Source organism: Hemicordylus capensis, chromosome 1 (genome assembly GCF_027244095.1).
Source record: "Hemicordylus capensis ecotype Gifberg chromosome 1, rHemCap1.1.pri, whole genome shotgun sequence".
Taxonomy (NCBI): Eukaryota; Metazoa; Chordata; class Lepidosauria; order Squamata; family Cordylidae; genus Hemicordylus; species Hemicordylus capensis.
In genome coordinates this window covers 88504356-88530076 of record NC_069657.1, presented here as the reverse complement: position 1 = coordinate 88530076, position 25721 = coordinate 88504356, and the positions used below count along the sequence as shown (strand labels likewise).

The following is a 25721-nucleotide window of genomic DNA, read 5'->3' as shown; positions in this document are numbered from 1 at the left end:
AGAAGCAGGCAGCAGCATAAGGAGCCACAAGCACCCTCTCGGTCTCTCCCACTGGGCAGCACTGGATGGGAAGTAGATGGGCTCTTCCTCTCCTCTGCTTGACATCGTTATAGTCTTATATTGTGTTAAATGTTTGTAAATGGCCTTGGAGTTTTTTTTAATGAAAGGTGGTGTATAAATTTAACAATAAAAATAAACAAATATACATCTATGTAGGGTGGCTTTTTACCTCAAAGATCTTGAAGCACTCTAAGTTAAAAGAACTTAAATAGTATTGCATTCAGTTTAGCAGTCCTGTATAACTTGGTGAGAAGTAGGAAACAAAGGATCTGGTTTTCTGCTGGGTTGGTGTTATGCAAGCTGAAATGATGTTAAATGAAGCAGACTTTGCAAGAATTCTCCTCAATCTTAAATCTCATTGTGCTGCCAAAAGCAAGGGAAAGGCATAAGTTCAGAGGAACTAAAGGACAAGAGGATTGCCTGTTTGTTTAAAATGTCAAGGATATACTTTGGATGAAGCCTCTGAAGTCCTTTATCTGAAATATATTAGGAGTTGTAACTGTTCACAGGGAAACATTCTTACTTATTTTTTCTCAGTTAGGAAGTAAAGGCAATACAATATTGGGAAGAATGTGTCATAATTTTTTTTTAAATGATAAGCAGGACCACAACAAAATGGTATGCTCAGTAGTGTATGCTCAGTTCTTGAAAGAAACATACCTGTTCTGGGATCACCCAACTCTGGTATTGGAGGGAATTATGATCTATAGTGTAAGAGTAGTAAAATGGAAATCTCCCCTGCAATTTTACTCCTAAACTCTTTATGTACAATCATTTGCTAAGGGTAGTGAGTTTTGGGGTTTTTTTTCCTGGTAGAAAATAATGCATGACATAAAGTAATATCAGATTAATCTCTATCTCACATCCCTCTGAACCAGCTATCCACATTCCTCTTTCAATCTAGGTGTGCATTCTGGGTTCAGGGCAATCCTAGTTAGTTCCAGTATTTTATCAGGTCATATTACTTTTTATTATTTAAAGATGGGGCAAGGGCACATGGAAACCCGAGGTCTTCTGCCCTGGAACTGGGTACAAGAATATTCACATGAACATTTATCTGAAACTCCTAGCTAGATGTCTGATATTCTGAATTCATTAGAATATTCATATTATGTAGGATCTATTTGGAATTTTTTTATTATAACTGATCTTTCCCCCTCTTTCTCAAGAGCTCTGTTGGCAGGAGGTGGCTTTTCTACATGGACCTACCGACAAGGCTATGATGTCAGTATTCCTGTTTACAGTCCACTGTCTTTAGAGGTACAGCTGACAAGTAAAGGACCCGGGTGAGTTGAGGATGATTAGAATGAGGTTGTATAACTGTGCTTTTGCCAACAGTGTCATAAAATGTCAGCAGCAGCAAGCTGCTAAGAGTAAAAGTTGCTATTTCTGGTAGCATCTTTGCTATAATCAGTGCTCTTGTCATTGAAATCAGCAAAGCTGAAATATAGCTGCATATTTAAACATGCATCTACAGATACTAGAGTAACTGTTAATTTAAGAGATTATTTTATAACTATTATAGAAAATCCAAGTTTTTGTCATTAAATGTATAAAGTAATTTTCAGTTTCTGACTGCTGTGGTTCCTGAGCAGTAGCACATGTTTTTCCTGGATACCCTGTTCTGAATCTTCTTTGTGAAACTGTTTTAATTGTTTAAACACAGTTTATGAAATTGGTTCGCAACAATTTATGCACCCCTTTGTTAGAAAAAAGCTCGTTGCTGTGCAAGTGGTTCTGTTAGACCAGCCTCAGCCCCAGTGTTTCCTCTAAGGCATGTGCATGTGCGTGCGCTCACAAGTTTTTTGATGTCCCCTCAGTTAATTTTAGATCCCATTCAGGTTGAATCAGGATGGGCCCACTCTGAATGCATGTGCACACATATTGTCTTGATACTGCCGCCCATAACAAATCTCATCCCGCAATGAGATGAAAAAAATAGAGAGAATACTGCTCAGCCCCCAGACTCGCATGCCCTGTCTAGCTCCAGGGCTGGCACGATGCAGTAAGTGAGCACCTCATCGTAGGGGGGCACTGACGTTAGGATGGTACATGCTGCTCCCATTCCCTCCTTGTGCCTTTTCCCTGTTGTTCCCTTCCTCGGCTCGCCACTTAGCTTCCTCCTCATCGTTTCCCTGTCGTTCCCTTCCTCGGCTCATGCCTTGCTGGTTGCTCCAGGAGCTCCCTCTCTAACATGCCCCTGAGGGCATGTTAACATGCCCTCTCTAACATGCCCCCTCATGTTAGTGAGGGGGTAGGAGCAGCACGTGCCTTCCCAACATTGGCGCCCTTCCTCAGCTCATGCCCTGCTGGTTGCTTAGGGCACGCACGCTCCCTAGCACTCCCTAACACTCCCCTGTTAGGCAGGTGGAAACCGCCTCAGCTTGCCCTGATGCTGCTTTTCCCATTCCTTTTCTCCCCCTCTCCCGCCCATTGTCTGGCTATAGCAGGCAGCGCACTCCTGTGCAGTGCTTCGTGTGGGAGCCAGCTAGGCAGGCACAATGGGATTTGTGGGTGGGAAGGAGTGGATGGTAATTGAGGCTAGGAACAGATGAAGGGGGAGATACTTCTGCCTTCTGCTGGTTTGAGAGGTAAAAATGTCCACACACAGACACATATCTTCCCCATTATAGCTTGAAGAGAATGAAAGAGGGCTGTGAGGTGATTTCTATAAAACACATAATGGAAACTTCACTGAATATGTAAACTTACTGTCACAAAAGTGAACATGTAGTATTGTTAGGAAACAGACTGCAAATAAGACAGAATGTATGGTAATGCTATCAAATAAATACATGGTGTAGCCATATGTAAAATACTGTGAAGCTTCGGTTGCACCATTAAAATTTTTTTTAGCTGGGCCGGGCGCAGAACACCTGCTCCTTTAGTTGGCTGCAGCTGTTTTCTCTCTCCCGCCCCCTCTCACCTGACCTGCAGTGGCACTTATTTTCCTGGCCAGCCAGCCACCCTTCCTCTGGCCGCCTCGGTCTACCACCACCTCCCGTCCACTGACCGGCCCGGCACCAACCACCGGCGGCCGCCTCTTCTTGATGGCTGGCCCACCGCCTGCTCCTGGCAGCTGGCTTCTCCGGCCCGTCACCAGCCGCCATTGCTGTTCTCTTCCCTGTGCACATTCGGGCAGCTACTTGCAAACTCTCGCGAGAGCTGCCACACATTGGATTAGCCATAAGTATGTCTTAGAGAAATAAATGTATAGAATGTATAGAGGTGTTAAAAGTCTGAAAAGGGCATCTAAAATGATCAAGGCGTTCCCTATGTTGGGAGTTCCCAACCCCAACCCTTTCCCCCCAGTATTTTTTTATGATTGCTTCTCCACACACTGCCATTGTTCTGATGCTTATCTGTGTCATTTTGTGTATATGTATACTTCTAGATTGCAGGCTGTATTTACTACCTTTCTTATTAAAATGAACAGAATATATATTTTTTAAAAAGCTAATTGACACTTGGTTTATATATGTGGCCCCACCCCTTATATTTCTTCCCAGAGACTACACTGAGAGAGGTATAAAATATATGTAATAAATTTTTAAATTAATGTGCTTGCAAAAGAAAAGTAAAAGAATATTTGGAAATTTGTGGGATTCAACTACAAATGTTCGTTTTATCTACAATTTATCACACACTCTGGCATTTAGATATACTGCCTCTGAACATGGAGGTTCCACACAGCCATCATGACTAACAGCCAGTGATACTTCTCATAGAATTTGTCTATCCTCTTTTAAAGCCATCTAAACAAGTGGCTATCATCACATCCTGTGGCAGCAGATTTCAGAAATTAATTACAGATTGTATGAAGAAGTGCTTTCTTCTGGCCATCCCGCCTCTCCATTTTTTAGTATTATGAATAATGTACATTTTGTAAATCTCTGTAACTTCCTCCTTTGGTCGCCTTTTTTTTTTCCTTTTTGGAAATCCAGGAGCCCCAAACACTTCAACCTTGCTTGTTGGGAAGTCGTTCAAGCCCACTGGTAAAACGTTATAGCATTATTCCGTTGATAGACTAATGATAGGTATGATAGGTGCTCTTTCCAGACAGTATTTACTTTATCAAAATAAGTATCAACAATTAAAAAAAATTATATATAGGAACTTAAAAATCTCCTTTTTAAAGTCCCTACAAATATTTACTTACTTTGATGAAGTAAATACTGTCTGGAAGGAGCACCACCTATCATACAAATGGAAAAATGTTGTAAAGTTGATGGTGGAGGCATGCTGATTTATAGGTTGCGGGGCAGAACCCTAGCACCTGCCTAGCTCCCTGATCATCTGTGTCTGAAAAATTATCATCCTGCATCACCTCACATGGCTCTTGATTCCTATGCTTCCATCAGACTGGTTTGGCAATTCCAACCCTGCATATTTTGGTAGCAAAATAAACAATGGAAATTACACATGTCCTTCTTGTTTGCCTAATATTCATATCTGCTTTCCTTGCTGAGTACTTGACTTTCTAGAGCAGAACTTCAGTAGAGATTAGGGTGGCATTCGGACCTTTAGTGGAGTGGTGCTCCCACCAGTGGATGCTCCTTCCCTCATGGAAAGAGCACTTCATTCATGGAAGGGGTCCTTGCTTGAGCAAAAAGGGCCCTTCCATGAGGGAAGGAGCTTCCACTGACAGAACAATGATCTGCTAAAGATCTGGATGCTGCTCATTGTACAAAGTTTTGAAACAGGGAAAGCATTCTTTATTGGTGAGAAACCATATCAGACTGAAATGTAATGGGAACTTGATTATCTATAGTACGTATTGGACAATTATTTGGGCCATTTTTTAGCTCTCGTTAAATGACCAATTTGACAGATGTTTTCGATTGTGCAGTCCAAGTTTTTGTATCATTCATGGAAGCCTTGAACAGCACTTCAAGGCTTGTACTCTGGAGCATTCCTCATTTGTATTGAGTCCCCACTTGTTTGTGTATACAGGAAACCCTTGTTTTTCATGGGCTCTCCTATCACAGTTTCATTTATTCACAGGTGGGTCATAGAAACCCAGTTTATTTGTTTGCAGGCCAAAAATAGCCCTGCTTTTGGATGTTCATGGTGTAGAGACCTAAAATTTTGTTCATGTGCCTAAAACTAGGTCTATTTCTGTGTATTTGTGATTTAGAGACCTAATTTTTTGTTTGCGCACTAAAACTAGGGTTATTTATGAGATTTGAGCACACATAAGTGTGCTGAGGAACCTAACCCTCAACCCCCCCCCCCCACATTCCCCATAGGCTCATGGTTTCTTTTTTCGCAGTTTCCTTGTTTGCGGCAATAGGCCAGAACAGAACCCTCATGAAAAAAGAGGGCCTTCTGTATATGCCAGTTCTCAGCTTCTTTTTTGTCAAGCTAAGCTTTCGGTATGATGCTCCTTCATTCCTCTCTTCTAGATGATATGCAATTCTGGTATTTGCTCTCTTTCTCTCATAGTAATAAATGATCCATACTTTAGTTACACATCTTATTTCACACAGTGTACTTTCCTCAAGGAAGTGAATAGAAGCTGTTTGTTTTATGGAAGAAAGTAAATGGGCCCAGAAATCTTGATGGGCATTTTGGTGATTGCTAATGAATATATTTTTAAGAGTTGCAGTACTATATTGCAACTTCAGTGTGTGGCTGTGTAGTGGAGTTCAGTCTTTTCCTAGCAAGGGCTAAAGTGCATATTCAGTTTAGATGGTTGTTTTTAAGTAAGGAGCAGTTGAGCAGGACTGTCTCAACAGAACTGTGGGTTGGCAAAAAGGAGGGGTACTACAGTATCTCTTGCATAACAAGAAAGAAAACAAACAGTGATGCTGCTTCACTTCTTAGAACCCTTCAGTTAACAATCGATCTTTCCAAGTTGCTCTAAATATTCAAGATCATTCCCATGTATACTGAGTCAGAAAAACTATATAGAAAAATATAGCTGGTAAGGTCTAATAAGATATCTCTGTATAACCTTTTGTGAATAGAGAAAATTAAAACTAAATACTCATGTATGTATACTTTTCCCTGTTATTTAAGGCAAACTTGAGAAGGGTGTTAAGGATATTCATGGGATATTTTTGTTTTCAAATTGCCATGTGTCAGTTTGCACTACTTGAAACTAGTACTTGTCACACTACTGTAAGGGAATTCCCTTAATAGTCACTTGTACCAGTACAATCCCAATGAACAGTCCTAATAAATAGCAAATGGTGAGTGAAATTCTGTAGGCAGAGAGTGCCATCTACTGGCCATCTGTTTCTCTAAGAAACTCAGAACTTTTTGTTTGCTGATTTTGTCTTGGTATAAAGACTTGGGATAGGTTACAATACTATTAATAAGGGCTTTTTGTCCTTGGGATTGAATTGTCAATGAGAGAAGAGATTACAATTCTATTCTTCTTGAGTTATATATGCTAGGTGTTCAGAGTTGTACTGTACTAGAAATTGATCTCTCCTATTTATAGACAGGCTTGAATTGCAGATTTAAAAAAATAAATAAATCATGACTTCAATCATGTGCCACTTAGCTCAGACCATTGGCATTTCTGGTACTTATCTGCAGCTGTGCTCATGCATGGTGTAGCGTTTTTGTTTGAAAACCTGAGAACAATTTCATTTTTATTACAAAGCTGTAACTTTATAGTTATAAAGCTAGAGGTACCATTGGAAGTATATGAGCAAGTTTTCTGAAAATAGTTATTTACAAGATAAATTTATATGCTTTAAAATTTTCATTGGAATGAGAACACCAAGGAGATAAGTAGGCCAGAGGAATGCCCCCCCCCCCCCCCGCATTGCAAAGCTGTATTTAAACAGATTTTCTTCAAGAGAAGTAGAAGTGAAATATTAAACTGAGGACTTGGTTGGGTTTCAACACCACCACAGCCCTGCTTATGAGCAAGTCTAAAGTGCTTCTCTGAGTGCCTGAGGGAGGACAATATTTCCTTCTGGTAATAGCCCCTTGCACCCCTGAATTTGGTGGGCAGTTGATTTTTGTGGGGCAGGGTACATGTATGCTGTTGAAAGTGGGGAGCTTAAATCACACATGGTGCTTTGAATTCCAGCCCTTGTGTTTCTTGGCATTGCCAGGATATATACAACATTGATAGCGTCTGAAATAGTGCTTGTACAAAGTGTGAGCCAAGTCCCCATCCTCTCCTCTTCGCTCTAGCCCCCTGAACCATACTAAAAACCATTCCTGAGGATCAAGGGACCTTTGAAAAGGGTGTGAGGTTTGGCAGGGGTGACTAGAGGGGTGTTGGATGAATCGCCAGAAGAGGGTGTGAATATCCTCTGCTTACAGGAGGTGTCTTCACCAGCTTTCTAGGTATTCTAGTCTCCCTTTCCAGCCACCCCTTCCTCATTCCACATCATTAAGGACCCCTCAACCCTCAGAAATGGCTTTGAGAAGCCTCAGAGGGCTGCAGCAAGGAGGAAGTGTTGGGGAAATGGCTTGTGCTTGAGTACTGTACACTTTTCTAATTTTATTGTTAAATTTATATACCACCTTTCATTAAAACAAACCCAAGATAGTTCACATAGAAAAATTTAAACAAGCCTATAAAAACTACATAATTAAAATATTAAGGTAAAACATAAAAACAGAGATCTAACTAAAAAAAAATTTAAAATACACTTATAAAATAGCCATACAAAGAAGCAGAAGTGGAGACAATCACATAAAAGCCTGGGTAAAAAGCCAAGTTTTCACATTATTTGTAAAAGCTGTGATGGAGACTGAGGAGTGAATAGCCTGGAGAGCATTCTAGAATCTGGGGGCAGCAACAGAGAAGGCCCTGTCCTGTATGCATGACAGTCAAGCCTCCCTCATTGTTGGCACCTGGAGCAGAGCCCCCTCAGATGACCTTGTCAAGAGGGCAGCAACCCTTGGGAGCAGGTGGTCCCTCAGGTATCCAGGGCCCAAACCATTAAGGGCTTTAAAGGTCAAAACTAGCACCTTGAATTGGACCCAGAAACAAACTGGCAGCCAGTGCAGCTCTTTCAAATGGGTGTAATGTGATCCCAGTGGGCAGTTCCAGATAAAAATCCTACCTGCCACATTTTGCACTAGCTGTAGTTTCAGAATATTCTTCAAGGGTAGCCCCACATAGAGTGCATTACAGTAATCCAGCTGTGACGTGATTAAGGCATGGGTATCTGCCTTCTTGAGAAAGGGACACAGCTGGCGCACTAACCGAAGCCGTGCAAAGGCACCTCTGGCCACCACTTCCACCTGAGCTTCCAAAAGCAGAGCCGGGTCCAGCAATACCCCCAAGTTGTGTACTTGCTTCTTCAAGGGAAGTGCAACCCCATCTAGAACTGGTAGAATCTCCTCATCCCGATTGGCTCTCCTACTGACCAACATTACCTCCATCTTGTCCGGATTCAATTTCAGTTTATTAGCCCACATCCAACCCATCACGGCCTCCAGCCCCAGTTCAGGACATCCACTGCCTCCGTAGGATCAGGTGACGAGGATTGAGAGTTGAGTGTCATCTGCATATTGCTGACAACTCAGTCCAAGTCCATGGATTACCTCTCCCAGCAGTTTCATGTAGATATTGAATAGCATGGGGGACAAAACTGAACCCTGTGGGACCCCACAGGCCAATGGCCACAGAGCCGAGCAATAGTCCTCCAGCACCACTGGAGCCACTCCAAAGGACCAGAGCCACTCCAAAGCTTTACCTCCAATTCCCATACTCGAGATGTGGTTCAGAAGGATACAATGGTATCCTTAAGATACCACATTGAAGACTGTTTCATGTAATAACAATCTTTTTGAGGATCTTGGTTATTGTGAACATCTTAAAACAAGGATAACCAAGTCCAACTCCTTATGCAATGAGACCATAGCAAATTGACAGGGTATATGTTCTGCATGCAGAAAGTCAAAGGTCGAAGCCTAGCACCTCCAGTTAAAAGGATCTCAAGAAATAGGGCTGGGATATACTTGAGGCCTCAGGCAATTAGAGTGGTCAGTATTGGATTAAATGGCCAATGGGCTGGCTGCATTTAGGTCAGCTTCATACATTCAAAGACTGGACCACCCATCCTTTCCCAGATTTAGTTGCTAGTTTTTGAGTGTTGGAGAGTAGGTGCTCAGTAGACAAAATGTCTGTTGAGCAAGTAACTCTGAATGACTCAAGAGTGAAAAGCCACACTGGAAAGCAGCCTTTTCTTCCTGACCCCAAACATGGTGAGAGGCTGAACCCAGATTGTGAGACACAAATGCCACTCTTAAGTACACTGTTGTCGAATGAAGGCAAGGTTGGTTTTCAACAGTAAATGTAGCATTCTACTTCCAAGCCCTACTGCAGATTGGTTGCTCACTGTATTTCTGAGATTCCGTACATATTCCTGAATGTGTTTAGTGGCTTTTGTAAGTTTCCTGCTAATTCTACTCAACTATATCATAAGGTTTGCTTGCCAGTTGGGTTGTCTAATCTTAGCTTGTTTTCAAAACAAATCAGTTTGATAAGAATAAAATTATGCTTTCCTGCCTGCTTGCTTTCTTTCTTTCTTTCTTTCTTTCTTTCTTTCTTTCTTTCTTTCTTTCTTTCTAGCATTAGAATAGCACTTGAAGTTGTCCCTGCATTGCATTGAACACAATTGCATAGTTAAAAGTTGTGGGGAACTTGCTGAGTATATGCTGTGTTTCTAAGCAGAATTGGTTGGTTCAGAAGCATTCATCAGGGAGGAAAGGTAGCATCTGGTGTGACTTGGTGGCTGAGAGAGTGACTGTAACGGGTTTACACACACAAAGGCTGTTGTTCTAAACGTAAACCATTCTTTTAGTAGCTCACTCGCTGCCACCACACCCACTTTTTAACAGATTTTAATACTCCCCCCCCGCTTGTGTGGGCAAAATTCCAGGGAACTCTCCTTCGCTTTACTATTGAAAAAGTACACAAAAACCTCTATGTGCAAGCCTACAAGTGATGAGAACACTTGGTAGAGTTGCTGAGCAATTAGAACTGAGACATGTATTGCACCAGAGTCAAATCTCTTTTCCTGAGTTAAAAATCCATTCACAGGCCGGAAACATCCAAAGAACAAAAAGAGAAAAACTTTATTCAAAATACTATAGACTGCTTCTGTCTGAGGCTTTCTCAGCTTTTAGTTACAGGTAAAAGAAACATTCAGTAGTTGCAAGAATACTTCAAAAAACATCCCAGTTGCAAGGAACAGGGATATAGGAACCATTAAAAGCCCCTTTAGGTTACAGAGACTTTTGCAGTGCCCTGGATGGACTTCGGCACAGGCTTAGCGTTTCTTACATTACAGATAAACAAACTTAGAACAAAAGCAGGGATGAGCAGAGCACACAAAAATAAAGATAAATTTATGAGGTAGCTGACTAACAAACTGTTCCCTAGACTAAATTCCCTTTTCCTTGAAAATTCACCCCTCACCTGATAAGCTTCAAGTATTCTGCAATCCTGTCTCCTAAGGATCTGCAGTCCTTTTCAGCAGCTAACTCCATGGCTACATATCTTGTTGCAAGCTGAGCCTGGCTGCAACCAAAATCAAAGAACCCTTTCTCTTCCTGCTGCAAGGCCCTCAAGGTCCCACCCAGCATGTGCTGAGTGGCTGATTCCTAGAGGTCACTGCCTGTCAGACAAGACAGGGTTCACTTCTGGTTCACTTCTTAGGGGAGGGAGGGGTCGTTCACTACAACTTCTTTGGAAGCAAGTCTCATTTAATTCAATGAAGCTCACTTCTGAGTAAATATGCAAAGGATTGGACAGTTAGCTTACATCCAACTGTACTTATTCATGATTTAAGCATATTTATCTGGGTGGGACTGCTTGCCAAAATTGCTTTTGTTGTTCACACCTCTATCTCATTTGCATGCTAATAACTATAGCTAGTTGTTCATACAGCTTTTGAATCCTGCCAGACTTTTGCTTGACTGTGCCAACATTTGATTTTTTCACAACCATCACCTTGTTGCCAGCTCTTCAAAATGCTGGAAGAGGAAACAATGTTTAACAATATGTCCCATGAAAAGAAACACATTCTAGACTTTCTAGTCAGGACATTGCTGGATTTGTCAGAGTATCGTTGTGTTCTTCAGTCCTCGCAGGTACTTCCTCCTGTCATCTCAGATGGCTCTGCATCCTGAGTACCGTTCTGAATTGGAGGCGCTTCAAGCTGAGAATGTAGAATCTGTCCTGATCCTGGACAAATGCACCAACCTTTCTGATGGAATCCCTTTTATGCGTAAGCGTTGCCACAAGAATCAGGTCTTCGATTACCCTCTGGTGCTTCAGGTAAAGCTGCCCTATCAGTCAAAAGCAATTATTGATAGTGATAAGATCTTTTTTAAAACTTTGTGGTCTAATATGCAAGTATATATTCAAAAGATAACATGTCTTATAACCTTTTAATTATATAAATAAACTGTAACTTGACATTGGGTTTGCTGTCACTTTCAGAGTGGTTTGTTGCTTGCCTTTCTCCCTGCCCCCCCCCAAAAGAAAAAAAAAGCTCAGGTTGGTATGCAAGAAGTTCTGGTTTTACCCTCTCAACAACCCTATTGGATAGCTTAGGCTGAGAGACGGCAACTTGTCTAAAGCCACACAGTGAACTTCATAGTGGAATGGGCATTTGAAATTGGGTTTCCTGCATACTAATCCAAATTGTAGGAATATCATCACACTGGCTTTCATAACCCAGGTTTGGTTTGTTCCCATGCTTGCTCATATTTATGTATCTATCCTTTTAGGACAAACTTGCGGAATTGGCTCAAAAACCAACTGTGCATCCCAGGGCTTCAGCTTAGAGGGGAAAGAGTTTGAGTACATAGTGGATACTCAGCTGAATGGTCTTTGAGGGTAGTAGCAGACAGCTTGAATCACCAGAATCCCATGACAGCAGCAGCAAGGATGCTTCCCCGGAACCTACTACACATGTGTCTGGGGGCAAGACCTTTTACTAAAGTTCTGTCCTGTGTAAAATCCCAAAGGTGGGGATTCTTTGGATTTCAAGGTAGAAAAGGGGATTAGACTTGAGGAGGGTGTAGGTGTGGTTGTGACTATTCAGAGGAAGTTCTGCATGAATGACATGGGACCTGATTTTGATTGCATTCTGGGGATATCTGAACAGTTTAAAGGCTCGGTAGCCACACATGTATTTAATGCTTCTTTTGGGTCATGAACTCTGACTATCAAGAATGCACATGATTCAGTCATGTTGGAGTGGCAAGTGTCACCTTCTGCTAGGCAGATTTTTGCCTCAGTTCAGCTTTTTACACAATGCTACTGCTTGATCAAAGCAGAGGCCACTTTCTTCTATGTTCTGATTCCATTGCTGTCAGTAGAAAGCCAGTGTTTCCTAAAGATGGTAGGGAGATGCTGTCTGCTAACAAGTGGCTGCACAGTTTGGGTGGCTATCTGAAATATTATCGCATGCATGCATGTGTGCGTGCAGTCCCAGGTATATGAGTACGCAAACCTGAGACTGCTAGAATAGAAATGTCTTTTATGTGGATTATAGTTGTCTACAAATACACCCTTGCAGTGAGCATTAATGTGGAGTTGTGGTGACCTTTCCCCTCCGTAGTCTTGGGAGGAAATGTCTGTAGGTGGGCATGGTGCATATCTGGTTGCACAGTTGATCTTTGAAGAATATATAGCTATAGGTAAACAACATTTCTTTCTCTGAAAGATCATGGTGATTGAAATCATAGCCTAGATTTCATACTGTGTGGCTGCATCTGATAAGATGATGATGACTAGCTTTGAACATTTTCAGCAACTTCTTTCTTCAGGCAGTGATAAAACCTGGCCCACATGTGTGGCCATTGTACAAAGTGTAGAGGTGCTCAGGTGCAGCAATATGAAGACTGCTGCTTTCCATCTCTAACTGTGGCATACAATCGCTCTCAATTTCTACAATAAAGGACCAGCATTTTAAGCAAAAGTAACATTATGCAAATGTTCAATTTCTTGTATGAGATAGCTATCTAAAATTCTGCATTCAGGTGTGGAGGGAATGACTTTCCTCAACCCATGTGTTTTGCCAGAAGATAAAATGATTTCTATTTCATTTTTGCTTCTTTAAAGGCAGTCTGAATTGCCCTAGAATAAAAGGTGAAGAGGTGTCTTTTTTTTAAAAGTGAAAGGAGCTGTCACATGCAGAGATAGTTAAAATGCTTTTCTTCGCAGAACCCTACATCTCCCTTTTGGAATGTCTGGCTGATAATGGTGATGATTTGAGAGAGTATTTATAGTAACTTTTGTCTAGACAGGAAAACTGGTTAGTTGGGTGGCTGAGCATGTGTGTTCACATATGGGTACTCTCCCTTCTAAACCACACTTTTCCCTTATCCCCATCAAAAATGTCCATATTTCCTGCCTGCTATGTAATTGATCAAGTGATGTTCAGGTTATTTTGCTCTCTTAAATTTAGCAATTTATTGATCTATGCTAATATTATTAGACATTATGGATGGTAGTCCTAGCAGGTCGTGCATTGCTTCAGGGGTCCCTGACACTACAGAGGGTAGTGACAAGGACCCTTGCAGCAATGCAAGACAACCTGCTACAACTACTTCTCAAGGACATTAGGTGGTCCAGCCTCCACTGACAGACCCTGTCAGTGGTGGCTGGACCACCATTGTCTATGACTACATACACCCTATTACTTTCTCCAAAGACTTGAATTGTGAGGAAAAAATAAAGCTGCCCCTTTTAGAAATACAATCTAGGTGCAGCTGATTCATTCCTGTGGGTAAAAGCAGAAGTGCTGACTCCCATTCACTTTGTGGGAGAAGGCTGCACCACGTTGGAAGTTGGGTGTAATCAAATCACAGATGCTTGTCAGTTAAATGCAAATACGTTTAATTGTATAATTTGTTCCATACTTGAAAATTAGAGTTGTGCTGACAGTGTCACTGGAGGATGTTCTTGTGCTTTCTTCAGTTTGGCCCTTTAGACCAGGAGTAGGCAACTGTGGGTCTCCAGCTGCTGTTGAACTGCAACTCTCATCATCCCCAGCTACAGTTGAGGGATGGGAGTTGCAGTTCAACAGCAACTGGAGTGCCAAGCTTGCCAATTTCTACTTGATTTGTTTAACAGACTTCTATACTGTCTAAAACTCGTGTCTCTGGGCGGACTACAATTTTAAAAATGCAATTAAAGCACTAAAACAGTTTAAAATTTAAAACATGATAAAAGTGTTAATTATTAAAACTGTAAATCTAATTAAAAGCCTGGGTGAACAGATGTGTCCTGATTGACATTTTAAAAGTTGTCAGATGAGGAGGCTCTTATTTCAACAGGGAGCACATTCCAAAGCCTTGGGGCAGCAATGGAGAAGGCCTGTCCTTCAGTAGCCACCAGACATGCTACTGTAGAAAAATCTCTCCAGATAATCTTAATGGGAGGTGGGGATCATGGTGAAGAAGACGTTCTCTGGCTCGCCTAAGTCATTTAGGGCTTTATAAGTTATAACCAGCACCTTGCATTTTGCCCAGAAACCCTTTGGCAGCCAGTGTCGTTCTTTCAATATTGGAGTAATGTGGTCTCTTGGAGTTGACCCAGAGACCAATCTGGCTGCAACGTTCTGTACCAATTGCAGTTTTCGGATGCAGCTGGTGTATCAGCCAAAGCTGATAAAAAGCATCTCTGGCCACCAACTCAACCTGGGACACCAGAGAGAGGTTGGATCCAAAAGCACCCCCAGACTGCCCACCTGTTCCTTCTGGGGAAGTGTGACCCCCTTCAGAACTGGCAGATCAAGATCATCTCCTGAGTTCCGACCTGGCACAATAAGTACCACTGTCTCATCTGGATTCAGCCTCAGTTTATCTCTCATCCAGCCTATTACTGTCTCCAGGCAGGCATTTAGGGAGGCTATGCCTCTCCCAATGATGTTGACATGGAGAAATAGATTTGGGTGTCATCAGCATACTGATAACATCCTGCGCCAAATCTCCTGATGATCTTTCCCAGCGGTTTCATGTGGTTGTTAAATAACATTGGAGACAATGGAGCCCTCAGGGACACCATATGAAACTTGTGATTTTTGAAGAACAGTCTCTAAGGGATACCATCTGGAACCTGCCTGAGAGGTAGGAGCGGAACCACTGCAAAGCAGTGTCTCCCACTCCCAACCCCCGAAACATTCCGGAAGGATACTATGGTTGATAGTATCAAAAGCTGTTGAGAGGTCCAAAAGGACCAACAGTCACACTCCCTCTGTCGATTCCCATTTGGAAATCCACCAGGCCAACTAGAGCAGTCTCCACCCCATAGCCTGTCTAAAAGCCAGTTTGATATGTTTCTAGATAAACAGTTTCTTCCAAGACTGCCTGGCGTTGGGAAGTCACCACCCTCCAGTTACCTTGCCAAACCATGGAAAGTTGGAGACAGGCCTGTAAGTACTTAACTCTGAAGAATCCAATGCAGACTTCTTCAAAAGAGGTCTAATTGTCTGCTTGAGACAAGGAGGCATCCTGCCCTCCCTCAAGGAAGCATTTGTAATCTCTACCAGGCCTCCTACAACTACCCCCCTGGCTGATAATATAAGGCAAGTTGGACATGGGTAAGGAGAACAGGTGGTAGGCTATACCATTCCAAGCAACTTGTCCACATCCTCAGGAGTTACAAACTGAAACTGAACCAGTCTAATCACATAACAGGAGTCGTTGGACAGCCCTGCATTAGAAACTGCAGTAATTGTGGGATCTGAATCCAAGTTGGCCTGAATAAGAGAGATATTATCCAAAAGAACTCATTAAAAATGTTGCAGCAGGTAATAGATAGTTCCAGATTCTGATTCAAGGGAGGAGGGGCACGGACTAGCCCTCTCACAACCCATGAGCTTGCAGATGCAATATAGGCAGAAAAGAAACACTACTTTGCCATGTGTATTGCCTGAGCATAGATCTTCAAATACGCTCTATGTTGTAATCTGTCAGATTTGAGTAGAGTCTTCCTCCACTTGTGCTCCACTCATTTACCTTCCCACTTCAGCCCCCATAGTTCTTTTATGTACCAGGGTGCCAATTTCGAAGTGAGTTGGAGAGGATGCTTAGGAGCAATCATGTCTACTGCCCTGGTGAGTTTGCTTTTCCAGTTCTCCACCAGGGCATCAACAGGATCACTGGCAGAGGCAACACTAAATCCCTCCAAGGCTTCAATTCCACTGGATCCAATAACCTTCTCGGGTGAACCATCCTCACCCCTGCAGAGGTGGGATGTGATAGTGAGTCCACCTTTAACTGGATGGTAGTCAGTCCATGACAAAGGGGAAATCACAGGAGTCCTCACTCATGAAATACCACCCTGATCAGGGTGAAAGACCAGATCAAGTGTGTGACCAGCAATTTGCATAGGTCCCAAGATGACTTGGGATAGGCCCATAGTTGTTATGGCCACTATGAACGCCTGAGCCACTCGGACAAATTAGTCCCAAAGTGAACACTGAACCACCATCAACAACCTGGGGGATTTCAGCGCCAGTTCCGAGACCAAGTCTGTCAGTTCAGTTAGGGACTCTGTTGGGCAACGGGGTGATCGGTACACCAACTGAAGTCCCAATCTGTTCCTGGTCCCCAAACTCAAGTACACACATTCAGCATGGTTAGACACTTCAACAGGGATCCTGGTAAAGGAGATGTTGTTCTTATAGACCATAGGCACTCCACCTCCCTACCCACGTCCTCTCACCTTCTCCTCCGTAAAGTATCCTGGAGGGAGAAGTTGGGACCATACTGGGCCACCAGCCTGGCCCCAAATAAGTCTCTGTAATACATATCAGGTCAGCCCCTTCATCCAGAATCAAATCATGGATGGTTTTTGATTTATTCTGGACTGAACTGGCATTACAAAGGATCAAGGTGAGGCTCTGTGGATGGGTTGGCACCGCTCCCCAAGGTTAAAGAGCTGGCAGGACAGCTGGAAGGGGAAATGGCTATTAGATTTCTGATTTCCCTTCCCATGTAATGGCCCACTGACTTGCCAACGTTACTTCTTCTATTCTCCACCACCACTAAAATAGTTACCCCATAGTCAGTGGATATGCCGCTTTTCTCCCCATCTCCAGACAAATCCAGACACATAAAACAATCCTACCCAGGACTGACTTAAAACAAAAGCCACAATATAAAAGCCCACCCACTACTAACACATACAAATAAAATCTTAGGCCAGGGAGCCTTACCCTCGCCATCCCTCAAGTGCTTTAGACAGTCTTAAGTCAATAGAAGGCACAAAATTGACATTATTTCATATAGAAGTCTTTTATTTGCTATAAAAGAGAACCATCTTCTGAAGGGGATATTCACACTCAAACCATTAGCGGCTTCTTCTCCCCTTCTGCTATTGCAAGAAGTCTCTGGAAGCCCCATAAGGTCGCTTACTCTGCTAATCTCCTTTGTTCTGTTGGACAACCCTGTTCTAGTTTCTACTCCACTCTGGATTTTTAATGGAATTCAACCAGCCAGACTACTCACAGCCTGATCAGATTGGTATCTATGCACTCGTTTCATCTCAGACTTTCTCTCCTGAATAGTAGCATCAAATTGACCTGGAGAAGGCGGGCGGGGTGTGTGTGTGGATTTCAGTCTTGTATAACTCTATGCTGCTTGTTCTCCTCCTCAGTGTGACCAGTTGTCCTGGTCACACTTGTGTGTATATAAAAATGTAAATATTAAGATAACATTATCTTTGCTGTTCTAATCCTGTACTGCCAAAGAAAAAATATTTAATAAAGGACTGCTTCCCTCCCCCTTTTGTATCTGGTGCAAGTTGCTTATTTCTCTGATTTACTTTGGGGTACATTCAGCCTTCACAGTGGATTAGTAAAGTACCCTTTTTTATTCGGGCAAAGCTTGAAGAGCAGCCACAGTGCTGTAACACAAATACACTTGATCAACCATGTTAAATTTTCAAACAAAGTACAATCCCTATTACAGGCACCAAAATGAATTTGTCTGGTGCAGAGTACACAAAGTCTCCATATACAGAATATCTATAAAATTTCATCCCTACTATTTAAGTTTCACCTCAAATATGTAAGGATGCTTCACATACGATTTGATTTTATTGGCTTGCTAATAGGAATAGGGTATCTCATGGTAAGGCAGTGTGTCTTCCAGGAATTCCACTGAGACAAAAATGTGTTTCACATCTAATCCTCTGTGGAAACAGAGGACAAACTTTGAAATGGTGGCCTAGAACTGTGATTTTTTAAAATTATTGAACAGCAGAGCAGTTGTGCTATGTGGCAGAACTCCTTTTGATAGCTTATGGCATTCAGCTTCTTGGAGCTGAGCTTGCCCCTCACACTTTTTACAATGTCTATGATTGGCATTGAGGGGACTGATTGCTGCTGAATTAAAAATACTTAGTTTATTACTTTATTACCGAGAATAGCTCTCACGTGGTGTGTGTGTCTAGTAGTGTTTCTTGTAGCAAATTCCAAAGTTTGGGTGGTAGTCATGGGACTGCGAACACTATTTCTGTTTGGGAGAACTTTATAGTACCTGTGCCACCAGACTAAGGAACCTGTAGTTGATGGTTTGAATTTTATTTGATAGATATATTAAAGTCTTCAAAAATCTGCATATGAATAGAACCATCATTCTGAGGAAAAAGTCATGCTTGCTTTATTTCTTGTGGATTTATGTATGTAATTGCAGACATCATCTTAGAAAAATGTTCTCTCCTTTAGAGGGAAGGAAGAATGCTTCTTCTAGGCTGGTGTCTGTTGCCCATAGTCTTTGAAGTATTTGGGGTTTTTTTTAATTGCTGCTCAGAATAATAATAATAATAATAATTTATTTATTTATTTATTTATTTACACAGTCAGACAGGTGTTTTTGACTGGTTTGTTTTATCCAGACATTGAGTCCTTCCCAAGGACCTGGGATGGCTGAATTTTTTTGTTATTATTTGTTTGTTATTTCTCTGTGTAAACCGCCCTGAGCCACTTTTGGAAGGGCGGTATAGAAATCAAATTATTAATATTATTATTATTATTATTTATTCATTCGATTTCTATACCACCCTTCCAAAATTGACTCAGAGTGGTTTACACAGAGAAACAATAAATAAATAAGATTGATGGATCCCTGTCCCCAAAGGGCTCACAATCTAAAAGAAACATAAGATAGACACCAGCAACAATCACTAGAGGTACTGTGCTGGGGGTGGAGAGGGACAGTAGGGATGCGCACGGACTGTGGAGGCGTGGTCCGACGCCGGGGGGTGTCGCTTTAAGGGTGGGGGGTTCATACTTCAACCCCCCCGCTTGCCCCCCCCGGCGCTCTATTCCTTAGTGAAATTCTGGGGTGGCAGCGTTCCTCCCTGCCGCCCCTTGCCCCCTTGTTGCCTGCGAAAAGCGGAAGTAACTTCTGCACATGCGCGCACCGCACACATCACACACACTGTGCGGCGCGCATGCTTGGAAGTTACTTCCGCTTTTCGCAGGCGGCAACGGTTGGCAGGGAGGAATGCTGCCGCCCCGAAAATTTCACTAAGAAATAGAGCACGGGCGGGGGGGAGCGGCGAGAGGGGCAAGTACAACCCCCCGCCCTTAAAGCAACACCCCCCACCCTTAAAGCGACACACACCCCCGGCGTTGGACTTCTTGACCGGGCCACTTGCGAACCAGCCTGTGGACCGGTTTGTGCACATCCCTAAGGGCCAGTTACTCTCCCCCTGCTAAATAAAGAGAATCACCACATTAAAAGGTGCCTCTTTGCCAAGTTAGCAGGGGACTTGAGAGTAGTTGAGGGTACCTATTCAATGGATCAAAAGGATTAAACCGATTTTAATCAATTAATTAGCTGAATGTTGTAGCCCTACTTCAGGTACACGTTCATAGATATTTAAAAGACTGTGGGGTTGTGGGCTCAGAAATGCTTTAGAAAGCTCACTGACATAGTTATCATCTGCAGCTGTGTAAATGAAATGTGGACAAGCCCTGTTGACTTTTATTGTTTTTGGTCACCCCAGAACCCAGCTGATGAGGCAGGGGGAAAAAAACTCTGAAAGATTGTGAAGGTTAATGTATTGATTTTGATTATGATAAAATATTTTCTAAAGTGATGCTGTTACTCTTAACTCTGGTTAGTGAGGGACTTGTGTGTCTCACCATGTTTGTTTGTTTTTTATGCCATTTGCAAACAGGAGGCCACATTTTGTGTGGTTTTGCGGGGAACCCGTTTGGGGCAAGCTGTACTGAGTGATGTACTTCAGGCTGGCTGCATCCCTGTTGTCGTAGCTGATTCATACATTCTGCCTTTCTCTGAGGTTCTGGACTGGAAGAGGTATATTCTTAGTCTTGCTGTGTGCTCGGTTGCTGGGATTTATTTGCACGTGTTTTTTAGGATTGACACTAAGCAAAGTGCTAAAAAGCTACTTAAAGACCCACTGGTATTCATGCAAAGCAGGGGCAGAATATTATGTCTGTGTGTCGAATGATCCTTTGAAAACATTCTGATCCCTTGAATCAGAATCTGGAACCATTGATTACCTGCTGTGACATGTTTAATGAATTCTTGGGGGGGGGGATCTCATTTTCAGGCCAACTTAAGATTCAGTCTCCACAATTACTTCAGTGTCTGATGTGGAGATGTCCAGCGACTCCTCTTGTGTGGTTAGGTTGGATCAGTTCCAGTTTGTGATTTCTGAGGATGTGGATGAGCTGACTGGAACGGTGTGGCCTACTACCTGTTCTCTTGACCCTTGCCTGACATGGCTTATATTATCTGGCAGGGGGGTTGTTGTAGAAGGCTTGGTAGAGATTATAAATGCTTCTCTGAGGGAAGGCAAGATGACTCCTTACCTTAAGGAGCCAATTATTAGACCACTTCTGAAGAAGTCTGCCTTGGATCCCTCAGAGTTGAGCAACCCATTGCAGACTGGTTTTCGGGTGGGCTGTGGGATGGAGACTACCTTTGTCGGCCTGATGGATGATCTCCAATTGGGAATTGACAGAGGAAGTGTGACTCTGTTGGTCCTTTTTGACCTCTTGGCAGCTTTTGATACTATTGACAGTAGTATCCTTCTGGAGCATCTGATGGGGTTGGGAGTGGGAGGCACTGCTTTGCAGTGGTTCCGCTCCTACCTCTCAGGCAGGTTCCAGATGGTGTCCCTTGGAGACTGTTCTTCAAAAACTGAACTTCTGTATGGAGTCCCTCAGGGCTCCATATTGTCTCCGATGTTGTTTAACAGCTACATGAAACAGCTGGGAGAGATGATCAGGAGATTTGGTGCAGGGTGCTAGCAGTATGCTGATGACACCCAAATCTATTTCTCCACGTCAACATCATTGGGAGAGGCATAACCTCCCTAAATGCCTGCCTGGAATTGGTGATGGGCTGCATAAGGGATAACAAACTTAGACTGAATCCAGATAAGACAGATGTACTCATTGTGCTGGGTCGAAACTCAGAAGATGAGTTTGATCTTCCTGTTATGGATAGGGTCACACTTCCCTGGAAGGAACAGGTACACAGTCTGGGGGTGCTTCTGTATCCAAACCTCTCCCTGCTGTCCCAGGTTGAGGCGGTGGCCAGAAGTGCTTTCTACCAGCTTCGGCTGATATGCCAGCTGCGTCCGTTTCTTGAGATAAACTACCTCAGAACAGTGGTACATATGCCGTTAATCTCCAGACTGGATTACTGCAATGCGCTCCATGTAGGGCTGCCCTTGAATGTAGTCCAGAAACTACAATTGGTCCAGAATGTGGCAGCCAGGTTGATCTCTGGGTCATCTCGGAGAGACCATGTTACTCCTGTATTGAAAGAGCTACACTGGCGGCCGATAAGTTTCTGGGCAAAATAAAAGATGCTGGTTATAACCTATAAAGCCCTAAACAGCTTAGTCCTGTTCTCTTATTTAAGAGAACGTCTTCTTCGCCATGAGCCCCTCCACCTGTTAAGATCATCTGGAGCAGTTCATCTGCAGTTGCCACTGGTGCATCTGGGGGCTATTTAGGATGGGCCTTCTCTGTTGCTGTCCCGAGGCTTTGTAATGCACTCCCTGCTGAAATAAGAAACTCCCCATCTCTGACAGCTTCTAAAAATGTATTTAAAGATGCATCCGTTCACTCAGGCTTTTAATTAAATATTGTGTTAATAGTTTTAATATTGTGTTAAAATATTATTTTTAAAACTTTAAATTGTTGCAATGTGTTAACCTTGTTGTTGTCATAGTTTTTGCTTTGTTTTAAACTGCCCAGAGACTTATGTCTTGGGCGGTATAAAAATATGTTAAATAAAATTAAAAATATGTGGAAAGGAAAGATATAGTATCTGAGCAGCCATTTGCTCCAAATCCACTTTCATATGTTTCCCTCCCTCTTGTTTATTGGCTTGGATCCATTAAAAACATTTTCTCATTTATTTTAACTTATGAATTAGGCAAGGACATATCTTAATTTGCTTTTTCTGAAACTTATTTTCAAAGGAGGGTTGGCAGTTATGTTGATAGTATTATGTTCTTTGGCACTTGCTAAAATTATCTTTTGGTTTCCTTCTCACATGCCTACACTTAGAGCTTCTGTGGTGATACCTGAAGAAAAAATGTCTGATATGTACAACATCCTTCAAGGCATACCCCAGCAACAAATTGAAGAGATGCAGAGACAGGTAAAATAAACTGAGTACAGACCATGAAATATTATCCTAGGAGCCATGTGGATAAAGATGACCCAGTTGACATAGTATACTTGCACTTTCAAAAAGTTTTTGACAAAGTTCTTCATCAAAAACTCTTGAGAAAACTTAGCATGGGAAAAGAGGACAGGTTCAGTTGTGGATCGGTAACTGATTGAAGGACAGGAAACTGACGGTAGGTATAAATAGGCAGCTTTTTCAATGGAGGGAAGTAAGAAGTGGGGTCCCCCAGGGATCTGTACTGGGACTAATGCTTTTAAATTTATTCATAAATGATCTAGAAGTTAGAGTAAAGAGCGAGGTAACCAAATTTGCAGATGGCACCAGACTATTTAGGATAGTGAAATCCAAAACAGATTGTGAGGAGCATCAAAAGGATCTCACCAAACTGGGGGAGTGGGCAACAAAATGGCAGAAGGAGTTCAGTATAACAAGTGATGCATATTAGGGCAAAAAACCCCAACATCACATATTCATTGATGGGGTCTGAGCTGTTGGTGACTGAACAGGAGAGAGATCTTGGGGTCATGGTGGACAGCTTATTGAAAGTGTTGACACAATGTGCGGCAGCTGTGAAAAAGGCCCATTCCATGCTTTGAGTTGTTAGGAAGGGATTGAAAATAAAACTGCTAATATTATAATGACCTTATACGGTGCGACCACATTTGAAGCACTCTGTACAATTCTGGTCACCGTACCTCAGAAAGGACATTATAGAACTGGAGAAGGTGCAGAGGAGGGCAAATAAGATCATCGGGGCCTGGAGCACCTTCCTTATGAGGTAAGGCTACAGCTCTTGGGGCTTTTTAGTTTAGGAAAATGATGGCTGAGGGGCGACATGATAAACGTCTATAAAACTATGCATGGTGTGGAGAGAGAGAAAATTTTCTCCCCTTCTCACAAAACTAGAACATTAAACTGATTGCCAAGAAATTTTGGACTGACAAAAGGAAGTACTTTTTCACACAAAACATAATTAACTTGTGGCAGAGAATTCCTTAAAATGTGGTGACAGGCAATAATCTGGATGGCTTTAAGAAGGGCTTAAATAAGTTCATGGAGGATATGTCTTTCAATAGCTACTAGTCTGAGGGCTATAGGCCATCTCCAGCCTCAGAGGCAAGATAACTCTAAATACCAGCTGTAGGGGAGTAACAGCCGGAGAGTGTATATGCCCTCAGCTCTTGCCTGTGGGCTTCTCAGAGGCATCTAGTGGGTCACTATGTGAAACAAGATGCTGGACTAAATAGGCCTATGTGAAACAGGATGCTGGACTAAATATGCAGGGCTGTTCTTATGAGCAAAGCACAAGTTTGCATATCTTGCTGCTGTGGAAGTTGGAGTGACTGTCACAACGTTCTGTATATTTCTGTATTTTTAAGGTTTTTTTAATTTTAGGAGTCTGTATCCTGCTTGTTGCATAGCTTTGAAGTAGCTAAGAAAAGTGCATAATAAAGGCAATAGAATTGCAAATACGGTAAAGTCAATAACAAAATAGATAAAAACAGTGAGCTAGCAGCTAAAAATATTTTGAAACAGCAGTCAATTTCAGTTAAAAAGGAAGCCCTGAGCTATTCTGTAAGGGTGGTCTAGAAATCGAATGAATGAATGAATGAATGAATAAATAAATAAATAAATAAGCGGACTAATTTGCAACTTTGTTCATATGTGAGGTAATAAGGCTACAGTCATCCCTTGCCAACTGCAGTTTTAAGTATCTGTGACTGGGAAATTGTGGCAGGTCTCACCAACAGTGAGCCGAATATCCGCGGTTTGGTGATTTTTGGGCAATCTGGGGTTTGGGTGGGGTATTGGGGGGGGGCTGCAATTTCTGAGGGTCAGGGAGTGATTTTGGGGGGGTCAGGGGATGACTTTTCTGTTTTTAACTGTATTTTTCAGTTTTCCCCCAACCACGATTCCCCTAACTCCCTGTTTCCAATGTATTTCTGTTGTTCTCCAGCCACAAATTCGCCAACCACGAGATTTTCCCAGAACAGAACCCTCGCGTTTGGTGAGGGGTGACTGTGCTTAGATGATAGCCTAATTTTATGTGATTTGTATTGTTTTTCCTGTACTGAGGACTTTGCTACAATGACAAACAACCAGAAGAGGTCTCTGTTTGCTTGATTCATACTGATCCCCTTAGCTTTTTTGCCAGGCATTCTATGTGGAGACCAAATGGTTTGTTTAACCAATACAGTTAGGCTAGAATCCATTACCTCTTGATCAACTATTGTGGGTAGCAAAGTAAACACAATTTTGTTGTGAGATTGCTTATAGTTGTGACTGGTTTGATACCCGTATTAACTAGTCAGGTTAGTGTTATTGACTCTTTCTGTAAATGCAAGAGCATCTGCTTCAGTAGACCTAAAAACAGTCCTGTGTTCATGGTAGATATCCCTGCCATTTGAATTATGAACTAAAACCTGCTCTAGAATGTCTAGAACTAGGAAACACAAACAGAGGTTTGGAGCCTCTGCCATTTCCCCTGTTATTCTATGGAGTATACAACATCTGGCAAAGATGCAAGGATGAAATTAGAACTACATCTGTAAGTGTTCTGGAATCACATAACTGGAAAGGCTCTAAAGGTTCATCTAATCACATGCCCCACCCCAGCCCTAAGTTTGGCCCCACACCTAATGCACCCTCCAACAAATCTATTGGCTTTTAGGTGAACCCTCCAAGGAATGAGATCCCACATCATTCATACATAGCTAATTTATTCTATTGCTGACTGATCTTTTAGTTCAGCTGTTTAGCCCAGATCTACTTTCCTCTATTTAAAATAATTGTTTCTTGTCCTGTATGCTCAAGGGATAAGATGAATGGCTTCATGCCCTGCTTTCTGAGAGAAAGTATTTGAAAACTCTTGGCTTGCATACTTCTGTAATAGCACAAGTTGATGTATCAACGTAGCATTTTTAGGGGTGTATATATTAATACATGAAATCTTTAGTTGATAGGTGAATTTTTATTGCTGAGGACCTTTTTATTGTGTGATTGAGAATATTTTGTGTGTTTGAGGCTATTTTAGTTCC

General features: G+C 42.3%; 1 protein-coding gene across 5 annotated transcripts in view; it reads left to right on the top strand.

Annotated features, from left to right (window-relative positions):
• EXT2 (exostosin glycosyltransferase 2) overlaps positions 1-25721 on the top strand; it is a 160433-nt gene that overhangs the window by 13479 nt on the left and 121233 nt on the right. For all 5 annotated transcript variants that reach the window (XR_008311287.1, XR_008311286.1, XR_008311288.1 and 2 more), the window contains exons 4-7: positions 1230-1346; positions 11125-11320; positions 20189-20328; positions 22560-22653. Coding sequence is in view for 2 of the 5 variants with exons in the window: in XM_053271260.1 (XP_053127235.1) it covers positions 1230-1346; positions 11125-11320; positions 20189-20328; positions 22560-22653 (547 nt within the window). In the remaining 3 variants the exon portion in view is untranslated. The remainder of the gene's footprint in view (positions 1-1229; positions 1347-11124; positions 11321-20188; positions 20329-22559; positions 22654-25721) is intronic.